This window comes from Onychostoma macrolepis, chromosome 17 (genome assembly GCF_012432095.1).
Source record: "Onychostoma macrolepis isolate SWU-2019 chromosome 17, ASM1243209v1, whole genome shotgun sequence".
Classification (NCBI taxonomy): Eukaryota; Metazoa; Chordata; class Actinopteri; order Cypriniformes; family Cyprinidae; genus Onychostoma; species Onychostoma macrolepis.
In genome coordinates, this window is record NC_081171.1 from 12887715 (window position 1) to 12904965 (window position 17251).

General features: G+C 38.0%; 1 protein-coding gene and 1 long non-coding RNA gene across 3 annotated transcripts; one reads left to right on the forward strand and one right to left on the reverse strand.

Moving 5' to 3' along the window:
• Nucleotides 1-814: 814 nt before the first annotated feature.
• On the reverse strand, nucleotides 815-16552 carry papss2a (3'-phosphoadenosine 5'-phosphosulfate synthase 2a). Its single transcript, XM_058748744.1, has 12 exons — nucleotides 16415-16552; nucleotides 11481-11595; nucleotides 10592-10827; nucleotides 10351-10489; nucleotides 10132-10250; nucleotides 9060-9173; nucleotides 8632-8743; nucleotides 7859-8064; nucleotides 7618-7753; nucleotides 5675-5943; nucleotides 2272-2501; nucleotides 815-2021 (listed from the first exon to the last, which is right to left on the reverse strand). The coding sequence occupies exons 1-12, from the start codon at nucleotides 16439-16441 to the stop codon at nucleotides 1880-1882; spliced, it is 1845 nt and encodes a 614-aa protein (XP_058604727.1). The 5' UTR covers nucleotides 16442-16552; the 3' UTR covers nucleotides 815-1879.
• Nucleotides 2529-16550, forward strand: LOC131522891 (uncharacterized). Of its 2 annotated transcripts, none has more exons than XR_009266675.1 (3): nucleotides 2529-3185; nucleotides 7649-7763; nucleotides 16438-16550. It is a non-coding gene; the product is annotated as an uncharacterized LOC131522891 (long non-coding RNA). The 2 variants fall into 2 exon arrangements; XR_009266676.1 differs by lacking the exons at nucleotides 2529-3185; nucleotides 16438-16550 and adding exons at nucleotides 6703-7235; nucleotides 9917-10108.
• Nucleotides 16553-17251: the final 699 nt, after the last annotated feature.

The window sequence follows — 17251 nt, forward strand, 5'->3', positions numbered from 1 at the left end:
ACTTGTTAGTACTTCATGACTTAAAATAGTAAAGGAAGACATCCAAAATATGTTGGGGGGTGGGGTGGGGGGGGGGGGTTGGGAAACACTGTATACTGTATTAAAGGCACTAGATTTAGGGAAATGGGTGAGTATGTCCTGTCCTTAACCCAAAGTAGGTCTCCGTGCCTCCAGCAGCTTATTTTATAGATGCTTGTTCCCTGGGAAAATCCATGCCACACATCCTGTACATACTCACTGTAACCTTTTCAGAATTGCACAGCACTGCAACTGCAGTTAGCAGATTTAAATAGGGTTACCTAGAACATATTGGATCTAATGCTCTCATCCGCACTAAGTCTAATTGGGAATCCCCTAAATCCGTTTGGGAATACCTAGGGTCTAGCGGAGCACAGTCACAGCCCTGCTCCCTAAATCCATCCATCCATCATCTTAGGAGTTATTCACCCGTAACAGATTTTGGGACTATGTTCTAGGGCACATTATGCCTGCGTTCGGGCCATGACCTCTTATAAACCGATTATAAACGGCTTTTTGCATCATACGGGAATGAAAAGTTCCACAAAACAGTTTGCTTATGTACTGTAACTGTTAGCTGAAGTTATATTTGCATAATCAGCTGTTTTTCCCATGGTGCTATGTGGTTTCTGTACACTGGTGACCGACCACCAGATGGCAGTAGAGGGTCAATATTTCTGTGGATGGCGTAACTATTCAATTTAACTTTTGCCCTTGTTTCAGAGAACAGAAAGCAAGCCTTACATATAGTCACACACCATTAACATCTAAAAGCAGTCACATGGTCACAATTATGTAATCACAGTAAAAAGATTTAATTAAAAGAGATAAGATATACACATATTCAGATGACATTATATTGCATTCGCTGTTAAACCTTTAATAAAACGGTGTTAATCATTATTGTCTTTAAAATAAATATTTTCCCTAGTATGCTTTCCCCAATATGGTCCCCAGATAACGGCCCCTTTCTTGGGGTTAAAAAAATTGTCATATGTAAACAAAATTATTCTGACTGCATTTGCAGCTGCATGAACACTGCTTTGATTTACACATCAACAAAAAGTTTGGGGTCAGTAAGTTTTTTTTTTTTAAAGAAAATAATACTTATATTAAGCAAGATACATTAATCAACACTGACAGAAAAGATATTTGTATTATTACAGAAAATTTAATCGCAGAATCCTGTAAAAAGTTTCACAGTTTCCACAAAAATTTTCAGCAGCACTGTTTTTTTCAGCAATGATAATAAGAAATGTTTCTTGAGCACCAAATCAGCATATTAAAATGATTTCTAAAGGATCATGTGACACTGATGACTGGAGTAATGGCTGCTTAAATTCAGCTTTGCCATCACAGCAAAAAATTTGATTTTAAAATATATTAAAACAGTTACTTTAAACTGTAAAGTAATTCAAATTAATGCAGCTTTGTTGATCGTTAGAGACTTAAAAAACATTTAAAAATTCTTACCAACCCCAAACTTTTGAACAGTAGAGTAATTGCTTCATTTAGATTACAATTGATATACTTTTTCTTTTAAAGGCCTGCTAAAGCATACAAAATACATTCCAAAATACAATTGAAGATCTCATAATCTCTTTGGGACCGACAATCTGTTAATCAAGGCACATCAGTTTAAATTTCACAGTTGAAAAAGCATGTTCATAATTCAATTTAAAAACAATGCTGTAGTAAAATAATTCCTCACAGGAAATCTTGACCACCTTTGCTACCAGCTTGTTGTAAATATGCGCCTTCATTTTTCGATGCCTTGAATTAGTTTACTGAATCATTCTCAGTGAGGACCACGTTCGCTGTGATCTGAGGTTTTCTATGTTGGAATGTCTTGTATGTGTCATCACTGGTCTTTCTGTAGAGAGGTGTAATACTCTGTGAGGACCTTCCAGGCTTTAGGGGCCATGAAGCCATCGGGAGGGTTCTCTCCACTGCGGGCCAGCTTGCGCATCTTGGTCCCAGAGATGAACTCAAAATCAGCATGTCTGCATTGTTTGAAAACAAGAGGTAAAAGCAGCCTGTCTTTCATGCTTCAGAATCACTAAAGCAACCACTTTTACATACAAATAAGGTTTGCTTAAGTTTCCCGTTTTTGGAAAAAGACATTTACATACATCACTGCTATTGGAATTCTCCTGAATCGGCATATTTTAAATAGTCTAAGAGAGATGCACATTCACCTCTTCCTGTTAATTTCTTGTGAAATACTGGAATTTCTCTGCAATTCAGTCTCACCTGTCTTTGTCATAGAAGTCCATAGCCTTCTTGGGCTTATTGTATGCAGCCACTCTGAAGGGGATAATTTCCACAGAGGTGAGTCCAGGGGCCATGGACAGAACTTTACCTCCATGAGATGGATCATACAGGTCCTGTCCTGTCTCTGGATGGGGCATCCCAGCAGGATCACGACCCACAATGTAGAAATTAGAACCTGCTACCATCCTTGCACGACAGTGCCACTGGACCTGAAAGACACAGGAACAAGGTTCGCCCATTTGTAAGGGTGTCATTTATATGTTATGGGTGAAATGAGAGGAGTTCATAGGAATCTTTGGCTGCATCCGAAATCACTTCCCAACAACATGGCGATGCATTCATACTACACACATATCGATTTTAATGATCGCAAAGTTAATTATTAATTATTCAAAAGAAGTACCTACTCAGAGAGTATGTGATTTTGGAAGCCTTGGACTATGGGTTTTAAGAAAGTATTACTTTTTTACACTACCCTACATTTAGGGTTAAGTTAAAGGTCCCATGACATGCTGCTTTTTGGATGCTTTTATATAGGCCTAAGTGGTCCCTAGTACTGTATCTGAAGTCTCTTTCCCGAAATTCAGCCTTGGTGCAGAATTTCAGCCACTACAAGCCAGTCCCACAATGAGCTTTCCTTAGGACGTGCCATTTCTGTGTCTGTAGCTTTAAATGCTAATGAGGAGGAGAGAGGTGGGGCAAGGTGGAGGGTGGGTGTGTGGCCTTAACCAGCTTGCCCTACCATGCGCTAATGTTGACAGTGGATGTATCGCAATGGCTCGTAGACACACAGTCATTCAAGCTTTTCAGTTTGACCCAGAATCTGATCCGGATGGAGAAGCACCGGATGAAGAAGTTGCAACTCAGCAGCTACAGAAGGACATCTACGAATGGTTAGTTTAAAATATTGTGTCTGGATACGGTACTTTAGTTGGTTTGTTTATGTATGCTGTTACAGTTATTATCATGTAGCTAATGCTAGCCATAGACTCAGATGAAGGAACTAAAAAATTACTTCGGTGTTCATTTGTACATCCAAACACTGAGCAACTGTCATGCTTCGCTCGTTTGCAAGCCATGATGTCTCTCGAGGAAAAAAAAATATTGCGCTCGCCTTGCACGGTAGTAGCTCATTTTCTCATGGGCGGGCAAAGCAGAGAAAGGGGAGGTAACCTTTCCCCGTATGACGACATAAAGGGAAGATTCCAGATTGGGCATCTGAGTTTTCATTTTCTCAAAGACGAAGCAGGATACACAGGGCTCAGTTTACACCTATGGCCATTTCTAGCCACTGGGGGACCATAGGCAGGCTAGGGGAACTCACATTAATGTTAAAAAACCTCATAAAGTGAAATTTTCATGCCATGGGACCTTTAAGTCATTTATGCTCACCTAAACAGTAAAAAAAAAAAAAAAGTTAAAAAGTTAACTTAAAATTTTAAGGCAACCAGCTTCAGCAGATTTTTGAGTTTTCTCAACTTGTCGTTTTAAGTGTATACAACAAAAAAATGGGAATCTCCCACAAAAATAAGTTGAGCAAACTCAAAAATCTGCTGAACTTTTTTTTTTTTTTACAGTGTAGGCAGCATTTATTTTAATCACAGCACAGTAAAAACAGTAACATTGTGGTATATTATTTCAATTTAAAATAACTGTTTTCTATTTAAATATATATTCAAATGTCATTTATTCCTGTGATGGCAAAGATTTTCAGCAGCCATTACTCCAGTCGTCAGTGTCACATTATCCTTCAGAAATCACTCTAATATGCTGATTTGGTGCTCAAGAAACATTTATTATTATTATCAACGTTGAAAACAGTTGTGTTGCCTGTTGTTTTTGTGAAAACTGTGATGCAGTTTTTTCAGATTCTTTGATAAATAGAAGGTTCAAAAGAACAGCATTTATTTGAAATAAAAAACTTTATTTGTACATTATAAATGTCTTTACTGACACTTTTGATCAATAAAATGATTCATTTCTTTCATGTGTATATATATATATATATATATATATATACACACACACACACACACACACACACACATATACAGTATATTGAACAAAATTATAAAACGCAACACTTTTGTTTTTGCCCCCATTTTTCATGAGCTGAACTCAAAGATCTAAGATTTTTTCTATGTACACAAAAGGCCTATTTCTCTCAAATATTGTTCACAAATCTGTGTTAGTGAGCACTTCTCCTTTGCCGAGATACTCCATCCACCTCACAGGTGTGGCATATCAAGATGCTGATTAGACAGCATGATTATTGCACAGGTGTGCCTTAGGCTGGCCACAACAAAAGGCCACTCTAAAATGTGCAGTTTTATCACACAGCACAATGCCACAGATGTCGCAAGTTTTGAGGGAGCGTGCAATTGGCATGCTGACTGCAGGAATGTCCACCAGAGCTGTTGCCCGTGAATTGAATGTTCATTTCTCTACCATAAACCATCTCCAAAGGCATTCAGAGAATTTGGCAGTACATCCAACCGGCCTCACAACCGCAGACCACGTGTAACCACACCAGCCCAGGACCTCCACATCCAGCATCTTCACCTCCAAGATCGTCTGAGACCATCCACCCGGACAGCTGCTACAACAATCGGTTTGCATAACCAAAGAATTTCTGCACAATCTGTCAGAAACCGTCTCAGGGAAGCTCATCTGCATGCTCGTCGTCCTCATCGGGGTCTCGACCTGACTGTAGTTTGTCGTCGTAACTGACTTGAGTGGGTAAATGCTCACATTCGAAGGAGTCTGGCACTTTGGAGAGGTGTTCTCTTCACGGATGAATCCTGATTTTCACTGTACGTGTATGGCGTCGTGTGGGTGAGCAGATTTGTTGATGTCAACGTTGTGGATCAAGTGGCCCATGGTGGCGGTGGGGTTATGGTATGGGCAGGCGTATGTTATGGACAACGAACACAGGTGCATTTTATTGATGGCATTTTGAATGCACAGAGATACCGTGATGAGATCCTGAGGCCCATTGTTGTGCCATTCATCCACGACCTTCACCTCATGTTACAGCATGATAATGCACGGCCCCATGTTGCAAGGATCTGTACACAATTCCTGGAAGCTGAAAATATCCCAGTTCTTGCATGGCCAGCATACTCACCGGACATGTCACTCATTGAGTATTTTTGGGATGCTCTGGATCGGCGTATACAGCAGCGTGTTCCAGTTCCTGCCAATATCCAGCAACTTCGCACAGCCATTGAAGAGGAGTGGACCAATATTCCACAGGCCACAGGCCACAATCAACAATCAACTCTATGCAAAGGAGATGTGTTGCACTGCGTGAGGCAAATGATGGTCACACCAGATACTGACTGGTTTTCGCCAGTCCCCCCCCGGACAACCATCTACATACCTCTGTAGGCCCAGCGTACATCATAGGGGAGGGAAAGATGGCCACAATGGTGGATTGTGGGTCTAGAATGCCATCCTCCAGCACGGCCGCATGCTGTTTCATCCTCCAGTCCAGAGGCACGTCATCATCTTTGGTCCAGCCACCCAAAGGATGCAAAAGTAGGACTGGCCTTCGATACCCGCGTTCCTCCAGTCGTCGACGTGTGTCGGTCATAAGCAGGGCATGGCCATTATGCACCGGGTTCCTGAGTTGAAAAGCAAACACTGCGTCTGGGAAAACAATGGAATGGTCAATTCTAGTGCTTTAATTAGTTCTTGCATAACCATGGTGAAGTTCAGAGTATCATTAGTTTCTCTAGAGGGCGCTAAGAACCTACAAAGCCGGAAATCCAAGACACTCATGTGGTGTACCAAATTAACAATGTCCATTTCTTATTTGACTTTTTCGAATTGACACCAGCCAATGAATACCTGATATGTGGTAAACATGTGACTTATTTTAGCCAAACCCTATAACATTATTTTTCAAACCAAAAAAGTGCCAGCTGTGGCTTTTAATGTGGGTTTTAAATCCCAGTTTTACTGTTTATTACATTTTTAACATTATGCCCTACATGAGTGCTTTGGATTCTTCATATAAAGCTAACACCCCTGATGTAATATCTTGCTGCCATATTTTTGCCTGCCAAGAACCTGTTTTGACAACATGATTTTACAAAATCACATCCTAGATCCAGAATGACAGTGGTTTTCATTGATGCATGGGTACTGAGAAGCTTAATTAAGATTAAAGGATTAGTTCACTTCCAGAATAAAAAATTCCTGATAATTTACTCACCCCCATGTCATCCAAGATGTTCATGTCTTTCTTTCTTCAGTCGCAAAGAAATTTAAGTTTTTTTTTTTGAGGAAAACATTCCAGGATTTTTCTCCATATAGTGGACTTCAATGGCAGCCAATGGGTTGAAGGTCCAAATTGCAGTTTCAATGTAGCTTCAAAGGGCTCTACACAATCCCAGCTGAGGAATAAGGGTCTTATCTAGCGAAACGATTGGTCATTTTCTAAAAAAAATTTTTTTTAAAAAGTTTTTACACTTTAACCACATATGCTCGTCTTGCTCTAGCTATGCCATGCACATGCAAAGTTCTTCGTCTGTGTACTACGGTTCAAATTGGTAGGGTAGGGCAAAAAACACCATCTCATTTTCTCTTCCAACTTCAAAATCATCCAACATTGTTGTTTTACATTTTTTTGTAAAGGCCATTTGACTTTCTTTGCACATTCGCTTTGTAAACACTGGGTCAGTACTTCCACCTACATCATGCGTGACCTTTCCAACGTGATTATGTAATGTGTGAATTTCGATGCAAGATTGTCATGTTTATGTTCCTGTTTTTCCTTATTTGGTAAGTTTCCTGTGTTCCTTCATTAGTTCATTCTGTTCACCTGTGATTGATTTATTATCTCATTTGTATCAGTCCTTTTAAGCTCTGTGTTCTCCGTAGTTTCTTTGTCTTGGATTGATGTTTGAAATGGGAGATGTGCGTTGATGTTTCCCCAGGTTATTCTCCTGTCCTTTGTTTAAACTGGAAGTCTATTTTTGGTTTGGATGGCTAATAGTTTCACTAAATAAGACCCTTATTCCTTGGCTAGAACTGTGTAGACCCCTTTGAAGCTGCATTGAACCAGCAATTTGGACCTTCAACCCATTGGCTCCCCACTATATGGAGAAAAATCCTGGAATGTTTTCCTCAAAAACCTTAATTTCTTTTCAAATGAAAAAGAAAGACATTAACATTTTGGATGACATGGGAGTGAATAAATTATCAGGAATTTTTTAGTCAGGAAATGCACTAATCTTTTAAAGTGTCTCCAGAAGATTACCCTGTACATGCAGTTACTTGTTAACTCATAATCGTCCTCTTTAGCCCATTTGCTTTTACCTGCTTTCATCTGTTTAAATCTCTCCTTTAGCTCTCGGGGAGTGAGACGGTACTGATCCAGCCCATCGTTCCATCTGATTCGCTCCAATACCTCTAGCTCACCTCCTACCAGCCAATCACCGCTTTCCAAAACCATCTGTTCACAGGTAAACAGTTCAAGCATGTCATTTTAGTGCGTTTGTAAGTTATTATACTTTGGTGATTTGTTATACATTAATTATCAATTACTATTTATTAATACCTTTATATAAGGGTGTTTGGGGCAGGTTGTCCCCCATTGGTGTGCACATCGCTCTTCCTTTCGATGCTCATAGAACTCTGGGTTGCTTAAGATGGCGACACGTTTTCCCTGGTACTCCAGAGCCACAGCAACACTGCCTTGTAGACGTTCTTTAACCTCCGTGGCAACAGGAAGGACAATGGGTATTGAGAGGTTGATGGTACCACCTGTATTTAGAAATAGGTTAATTTGCATATATTAGAAATAATTTTAAAGAGATGACTGGAATCACAGAAACTATTTCTTTATAATTATTATTTTTTTAATTATAGGAAAAAACTACCCAAATACCCCTTAACACATTACATCTAAAGTCAATATGGATCATTGGATGCCTGCTCCATTAAATGCCACTAACAATGTATATTAGAACACTTTGAATGTTATTTGTTTGCATGCAATTGCAACTACTATTAAAAAATACAGCCTCCTCCCCTGATCGATGTTCACTGACCAACCCAATTAAACCAAACCATGTGAGTTGCACAGGAAGCCAGATTATTGCATCATTCTGTCTCCTGGAAGCAGCTTCAGCTCTGGCAACTGTTATTTTATGCATGAAACATCTTCTAAATAACAGTGCAGAGCTTAGATCAGCCTTCTGCTGCTGGTATAAGTACCATCGCCAGCATAAAGATGATAAACCTGACTAAGTCTGATTGATAAAAAACGAGTAGCACTAATAAAAGAAGGGAGGTGTCTGGTACGGCAACAAGAGTGTGCTTGTATGTTACCATCAAGTAAGGTGTTGAAGTGAATGACTTGTAGGTATTCTCTCTCCCTCATGAAACCCTTTAGAGGACTAGCCCATCCTTCAGCCAACACCTGCACCCACTGTAAGTCCAGCTACACACACAAAGAGAGAGCTGCTTTTACAAACAGAAGTTAGCTAATATCATATTTGTCCAAATGTCTGTTCTGATTGATTGTTTGTGAGATTATATAACATCATGGAATAATAGATGAGAATAAGTTTAAGGAACAGCATTCAAATTGTTATTGTTGTGGTTTCTGGAATAAATTTGCATTGAGAATTAGGGAACAGCACACTGTTCACGGGCTGATAAAGCAGCTGTTTGTCATCCTGTCAATAATTCACTCATATTTATGAACACATGAACCTGAGCGGTCCCTGGTCTTGAGGACGAATGCTGCTGGTTACCTTGGTGATGCTGATAGAGGGCAGGGTGCTGGCGTCTGTCTGTGCCAGCTTCAGTCTGTTCTCAGGCACAAAGAGTTCATTAATCTCCTCTATAACTCCACTGGGAACGATGCTCTGAGAAAGAGAAATCATCAAAGGGTTGAATGAAAAATAGAAGAAGAACTGTATTTTCCATAATGGCATGTGCAGCTGTTACTCTAAGAAGCTATTTTTATCTGCTCTGACCCTTAAAAATGACTTTCATTGCTGTAATTGCAATGTTGTCAGGTTTGTTGAATTATAGTATATTCCCTGATGTGAATAAATTATCAACATGGCTTCAGAAGACTTGGAATATAACTCCTGGCTGCTAGGCTGCTTTTTCTTTATAGAAAAAGTAATATTGTGAAATAAAATTGTGTATAATTACAGTTTAAAATAACTTATAAGTTATTTTAAACTGTAATTATATATATATATATATATATATATATATATATATATATATATATATATATATATATATATATATATAATTTTATTTTTCTATTTTAATATATTTTTAAAAGGTGAATTTTGAACATCTATTACACCAGTCTTCAGTGACACATGATCGCTTCAGAAATCATTCTAATATGCTAATTTGGTGATCAAAAAACATTTCTTAATATTAATAGTGTTGAACACAGTGCTGCTTAATATTATTGTATTTTTGCTGCATACTTTTTTTTTTTTTTTTATGAATCTTGCTAAATGGAATTTGTCTGATAAGCTTAATCTTAAACTTAATAATCTTTCCTGAATACAAGTATTCATTTCTATATTCATGAAAATATTCTGACCCCAAACCTTTTCTAATGTATTTTTGTGTTCCACAGAAAAAATGACCAAACATGGGTTTTGGAACAACATGAGGATGAGTACATAATGTAACACACAAGTAAACTGGAGTAAAATATCTTGCCCTGTCTACTAAGGTCGTGTCCTTCAGACAGAGGCTTTTGCTTTGGTTTCAACCTTGGACTTTAGACCAAAGATAAAGTTAAGTGCACCAGTTGGGAAATTGCAAATGAAAGGTATTCTCCTGACTAACCTGCTCCTTCAAAAGGTCCACCAGCTGCTGAATGCATTCATTCACTGTGAGCTCTCCGGTCTTCAGAATCAGCACAGGATCCTCTGGACACTCGTACTCAGAATCTATACCGGTGAAGCCTGAGTGAGAAAAGAAGGAAGGCAAATAAATGTTTGGTTTTTAAAAAATGTTTTTTTTTTTTTACATACCTTTGGGAAATGCACAGTTTTTTTATATCACCTTTAATCTGTCCAGCTCTTGCTTTTTTGTAGAGTCCTTTAACGTCTCTGCTCTCGCACACATCCAGAGGAGCGTTCACAAACACCTCAAAAAATGGCAAACCTGCTTTCTCATGGATCCTCCGGGCCTCTGCACGGTCCTGCAGAGGCAAGATGGTCGTTTATACTGCATTTAAACCTAATTTAACCAATTTCACAGTATAAATGATAAAGTAAACCCAGATGTTGGTTAGATAGCTCACTTTGGTAAACGGCGAGATGAAACTTGTAATGCAAACAAGCCCAGCATCTGCAAACAGTTTGGCCACTTCAGCAATACGCCGAATATTCTCCTCTCGATCCTCAGAAGTAAAGCCCAGGTTCTTATTCAGGCCATGACGGATGTTATCACCATCCAAAGAGTAGCAGGGAATGGCGTGAGAGACCAGATACTCCTCTAAAGCAAATCCCACTGTTGTCTTACCAGCCCCTGACAGACCTGCGTACACACACAAAGTAATTCCAATAAAATCTTTTCATTAAAGAATCTTGAAAGAAATGTTTCATGGCTACCACAAAAAATACTAAGCAAGACAACATTCAACATTGATCATTATAAGAAATGTTTCTTGTGCACCAATTTAGCATATTAGAATGATTTCTAAAAGATCATGTGACACCGAAGAAGTATTTTTCATAAAATAAATGCAGCCTTGGTGAGCATAAAGAGGAAAATCTTAGCAACCCCAAACTTTTAAACAGTACTATATAAAACATTTTTAAAAATTGGATATAATTACAAATTGTGATTAATTCATGATCATGACAATCAAGATTTTTTTTCACTTTCTTAGCAAGGAAAGAAAACAAAAAATGTGCTCAAGTTATCAGTAACAAGGAACATGTTTCTGGTTCATGTTCATGAAAAACTGTTTTGAAAACCTAGTGTGCTGAAAAACCTTATAGTCAGCGCCTGGGGTTTCAAGTTCAGCTCAACTTGCTGGACAGGTGTCACAGGTTGGTAAAATTATTTCCCCATTTCAGTCTGCTTAGTCTGACATAGTCATTGCGGTTTTTAAACAGAAGCATGTTTTGGATTTCAATCTTGCATTATGAATTTGTTTTAACCGTGTGTGTGTGTCCATGCATTACCTGTGAGCCAGACTGTACATCCTCTGAAACCTCCTCTGGTTCCCACAATCTGCCCTCTCTTGCTGCGGCTGACATGATGGGCCTGGTAAACCACATTTGTGGACTTTTGCAGATCCTACAAACACACATGCATACCAACGTTTGTAAATTTTAGTAGAGTATTAGAATTTGATATATCTGAGCACAGGAATACACAATGGGCTTTGACACTCCATTTACATTTTCCATTTAAGTTATATTTATACATTTGGTATACACTTTTGTACACTTATTTGTATATATATATATACAAATAAATGAAAATATTTATCAAGAATGCATTAAATTAATCAAAAGTGATGGAACATTTATTTTAGTAAGTTTAGTACGTTTTTTTTTTTCAAATAAATGCTGTTCTTTTCATCTTTCTATTCATCAAAGAATACTGAAAATTTATCAAGGTTTCCACAAAAATATTAAGCAACTGTTTTCAATATTGATAATAATAAGACATGTTTCTTAAATGCCAAATCAGCCTATTAGAATGATTTCTGAAGGGTCATGTGACACTAAAGACTGGGGAAATGGCTGCTGAAAATTCATCTTCCATCACAGTGTAGCATTTGGACCAATCAGACACACATTTAGTCATTATATTTAATGAATAATCCAGGAAACCCTCTCATTCAACAAACAAACTGCGCGGGTCTATGGACCCTTCTCCTGAAAGAGCACCCTAAAGGGCTCCGTTACCAGGGAAACCATCTGGTAAGACTGTTTTATTGCTCAAAAGTATGTGAAATGCGAAGGGCAGTAAGAACAGACCTTTCTGAAACCCATGCATTGCCCATAAAACAGAACTTTCCTCCTTTTCATTTATAGACAAACCTTTCTACGAATAAACATGCATCCCAGGACTTTGTGTGTATGATTTTAACTGTCTTGTATGATGTATGCATTGTATTTTGTTGTATGCATGCTTTATGAGTGAAGTACTAATTAATGTAACCCCACCTATATCGTGTCTCCTACCAAATTAATGCTCATTTGATGACGGATACTTTGGTGTACACCACCTCCTCATAGAATGCCATGTGTGTTTGTAATTTAATCAAAGTATAGACTGCCAGAGCCATTCGAACCATGCTCTCAGACAAAGGGTCATAAACCCCCCCCCCAATATTTCCAGCCTCCGGCTTGGAAAGTCCGCCTTTCTCATTGGTCAAGCCCATCCTGAAAGGTGTGACTCTTCCCTGACTTTAAAGGGCTCACGCACAGGTCCGTCCCTCTCTTCTGCTAAATCTTCTGATTGCTGCCCGTGTGCTTGGACTCACGGAGCGCCTGAGCCGGTGTGGGCGCGCCCGGCAGGCCCCAACATATAGAGCCGTGTGCGATCTCCCTAGCCTGGGGAGATGGCTCTTGACCACAAAGAGTCAGACTAATACCACTGGAGTTCATCTTCACTCGACCCTGGAATTCACCATCATGGAAATGCCCTCTTTCAGACATTTCTCTCTCCCCGCTCCTGGCAGTCTCTGCATCTTCATCTCTGGATTGCGGCCTGCAGTTCCACTGGGGCCCACAAGGCCAGCAGGCCCCATTTTACACCCAGCCATGTGCTTACTTAGGAGAGAGGACTCTCTCAACCCTTCAGAGTCAAGAACAACCTCGGAGTTTCAAGAGATTGCAACTTCGGCCATCGAACAGAACCATCCAGACATTCTTCAGAGGCTTCACGAGACTCTGGTTCCACAGCCAAGTCAAATGCAAGTATCGTTCCTTTCACCACACAGAGGTTTGTTGTAAGCTATCGTATACTGTGCTTTGAATTAGAGACTGATGGTTCTTTCAGATGGTCAACTCAGCCTCATTTCCCCTGTTTCTGTCTGGTTTCATTCATCCAGTCTCACTTACCCTTCCCATGTACCATGTATGTGTGATTTGTGTGTGTGTGTGTATGTATATATGTGTTTGTTTAGTCTAGTTACGTGTTTTTGATTTAGTTAATAAAACTTTGTGCACAATACATATGAGTATTTGTTTCTGATTCCCTGCTTGCAACAAAGTCAATTTAACGATTTTGATCCTGTTACAGGCTCTGAGTAGTACTGTACCTTAAAAAGGGTATTTCTCTTATTCTGGAAATTAAGATTTCTTTGAATTCATAAATAATCAATACTGAGCGTTCACTAGACGACCTGGTCAATTGATTGTACTGTAAATTCTGCTTTATTAAGCTAATTGCATTAACTTATCCAAATATTATAATTAATTAGAAAGAGTTATGATTAATTATTAATATTCCCCCTTAGAGCTAATTTACTACAACAGAAAGAAATTACATTTTAAAATATATTAAAATAGAAAATAGCTATTTTAAATTGTTATAGTATTTCACAATACTGCTGTTTTACTGCATTTTTGATCAAATAAATGCAGCCTTGGTGAACATAAGAGACTTCTTTCAAAAACATCTTACCGGAATGTTTTCAATGGGGGGGAAGACATCAAAGCAATGGACACATTTTACTATCTCTTTATCAGAGTTTCTCTTTTCCTGATTTGGAAAATTCATAGTGTGCTTTTAAGAATTAACTGTCACTCTATGAAATTTACAAACGATTTAGTGTATGAAAGAATAAGTACTTAATATATCAGTGTGTGTTACAGCTATTGGTCAGACTGGGTGTCATTAATACAATGTGGTCAGTGTGCAGCCGTTGTAGCTGTAATGATGTGGCTTATTCACATCTCTCTCTCTCTTTCACACACACACTCATACGCTGTATTCAGCCTCAGTTCCCTGCAGAGCTCTTCACTGAGAACCAAGGTGGAAAAATACTGGGTTTGTGTGGGACGAGCTGCAGGAAAACCAACACTGCTTTATAAACAGACCATTATGTTCATTAACTAGGAATGCATCACCTTTGAACAGGACACATACCCTCACACATGATATTCCTGCTGACTGTTACATGTCGGATAAAAAATGGATAAATCATGCATTTACAACTCAGTTGATGACGTAATTTAGCTATACACTCACACACACAGCCTTTTTTTCATACCCACGTCTCAAATTTACTTGTGGAGTGCTTGAAAAACAAATAGAGTCATTCATTACACACCCTACTGACTTCCAGTGAATCCCACTGACAGACCCACTCTCTTAAATGCGTGCTTTTCCCCTTTAATTTTCTCTGTTAAACCAGGCATGCAGTGCCAGTATAGCCTTTTATGAATTAAAACTGTAGTAGTCAAAGATAACAGCCTGAATATGAATGACTGGCATTAAATCAGCTAAATAAACTCTTAAACAGGGTCTTACAGACTCTGAATCTTTGTATGCCTGTCTTACTGGCTGCAGGTGTCATATTTCTGTGTTTTCTAAGACAACAGATCAGCGTAGATAAGTCTTGTAATGTCTTTGTGGGTTTGTCTTATAAGTTGTTGTTTTTTAACTGACATCTGTCTATCCATAACCAAAAGGACTGTGGAGGGGCTACTTTGTCCTGTTGAGTAATAAGTGACAAAGAAGTCAACCATTTTAGAAGCTTGATTCCTGCTGTTTTTATCACTAAACTCACAGTGCTTCAGGTTAGTGTTATTAATTTAGTCATCATTTGAAAGGATTTTAAAAAAAATTGTAATTATATTTTAAAAATGTTTTGAAGATGTATTGGAAGAAACCCTCCCTGGTGTTTAAATCTTATCTTTGAAAATGACTTTTTATATAAAGGTTAATATAAAGTTAAATATTTAAGTGTTTATAGACTCTATATAAGAGTATACAGCTTACATACATGAAAATACCCAAACAACCAGGTGAAACAGCAGTGTGCCTCAACTGAACTCTGATCTCTGACTTGGATTACCTGACATGAACTTTAAAACAACAGCAAGCATAAAGTCTTTTATATTTTAGAGATGTAACTGTGTTATATTTCTAAATATTACAATAAATTATTCTCATGATATGTGTATAGTTCTTGCTGGTTGCCATATTTCTTGTATGTGTATATATACAAAAATGTCTTTCTTTTTTGTTTGTTTGTTTTTTTCACCTAGCAGTGATTTTGTTGGCTTCAAATCTATTTCATATCTTTCTTAAACTTTTTACTGTGAATTTTGTACTTAAAACTATATTATAATATTTTAGTGATACAGCAGTTGAATGAAAAGTGAACAACCAAACCATACTTGCATACATTAAGACACAAATCAACTATATAATAAAGGCAGATTTAACAAAAATTTGAAAGTTGACAAATATATTTTTCATAAATGTCACAACATCACAAATTGTCACAACTTTTAAATTGTATAAATGTATAGCTAAAATTATGAATTTCATTACTGATGCAGAAATATCAAACCATTATTTTGTTCAATATTACATTTTCATTCATTAATTAAAACATTTATGAAGGAATGCAAAGAACAATTCATGAAAAATGTTTAAAACAAGACCTAGTTTAATGGCAAGTTTCCATTGTGACAATTGTGCAACAAGGACAGCATGTGTTCAATGAACTGTAGCTAACTCAATTAGGTTCAGTAGTGTAGTAGAACTTTAGTAGTGAAAACTATACACAAAATGTAGTCATATTTTTTATTTAGTAGGCCTTCTTCATAATAGTTTATTAGTTTTCGTATTTCAGTGTTATACCCTCTTAATGAACTACTTTTTATGATTTTTTTAAAGCCAGTAGTAGCCTATGTCTAGCCTTACACTGACTTGCAGCAGAGCGCTTGCCTCCCTGAATGATCGCAGAGTTACATAACACATGAAAAAAAAAAAAAAAGTTATCTGACATTTCGAAGAACCCCAACTTCCATGCATCTCAGACAACCAACGCAAAACACACCGAATGCCTGAAGAACGCCAAAGAAAATACAGCAATAAACAATCCACTACAGAGAAGTTTTGCCACCGGCTTTCTGTCTAATCTCACCGGTTTTGGTGTTGCGTTTCCAGGCATCTCGCTCCGGTGAAGTGCGCTCGGGTTTGGACCTTCGCTCGGAGGCGGGGCGGACTAAACTCTCAGGTGAACTTCTTGAAGGTGATTTGTGGAGACGCGGAAAGAGAAGTGTTTTTAAGAGTGTCGTGAGACACGTCGCAGTACAACGGCCCTGCCCTCGTCCCACCTCCCGGGACCCACAATCTGCATACGGCTGAATGGAGAGCAGTGTACCGGTATGAGACTAAGGAACTGTGGAGGAGGGATCATGAGCTACGGGACAGAGAGGGCGGGGAGAAGTATGTGAGGAGAAAAAGAACCCCTTGTTCTGCGTTCATGTGTAAAATTAAAATGATTTTTGGGCAGAGTGCAAATCTATCTATATATCTATCTAAAGAAACTTTCAACTTGGACACAAGTTTGCTCCCGAGGTCCAGTCTATTGTACTTGTATAACAAACTGACAAATCATGCAACATATAAAATCATTTCAAGGTTTCCATACCTTTTGTCCTTTGAGTTTTTTATTTCCAGCTCTTCCTGATTAACGGATAAAAATGAATGTAATTTTTGACATTCACAGAGTAATTCTAGATATTTGAGAACTGAGCATAATTACAAAAAGCATATACACTACAGACATTTTCATGACTTGATTTTATTAATGTATTAATTAATTTATTAATGTTCATATATCCAATGTGTGCTGTGATGTTTAAAGTAAAATGTATATGGTAGCCTACATTTTTTAACCTTCATTCATTTCGTGAGAACAGAATTGCATGGAAATTCAATCTGCTGAATTAAAAAAAAAAAAAAATTATATATATAT

What these genes read in the sequence shown, in the direction of transcription:
- papss2a (XM_058748744.1), bottom strand. Translation starts at nt 16,441, where the DNA reads ATGCCTGGAAACGCAACACCAAAACCG. An exon ending in TCATCTCGCCGTTTACCAAA is followed by an intron (nt 10,490 to 10,591) that starts GTGAGCTATCTA and finishes TTGCCTCTGCAG; the next exon opens with GACCGTGCAGAGGCCCGGAG. An exon ending in CTTCAACACCTTACTTGATG is followed by an intron (nt 8,065 to 8,631) that starts GTAACATACAAG and finishes TTCTAAATACAG; the next exon opens with GTGGTACCATCAACCTCTCA.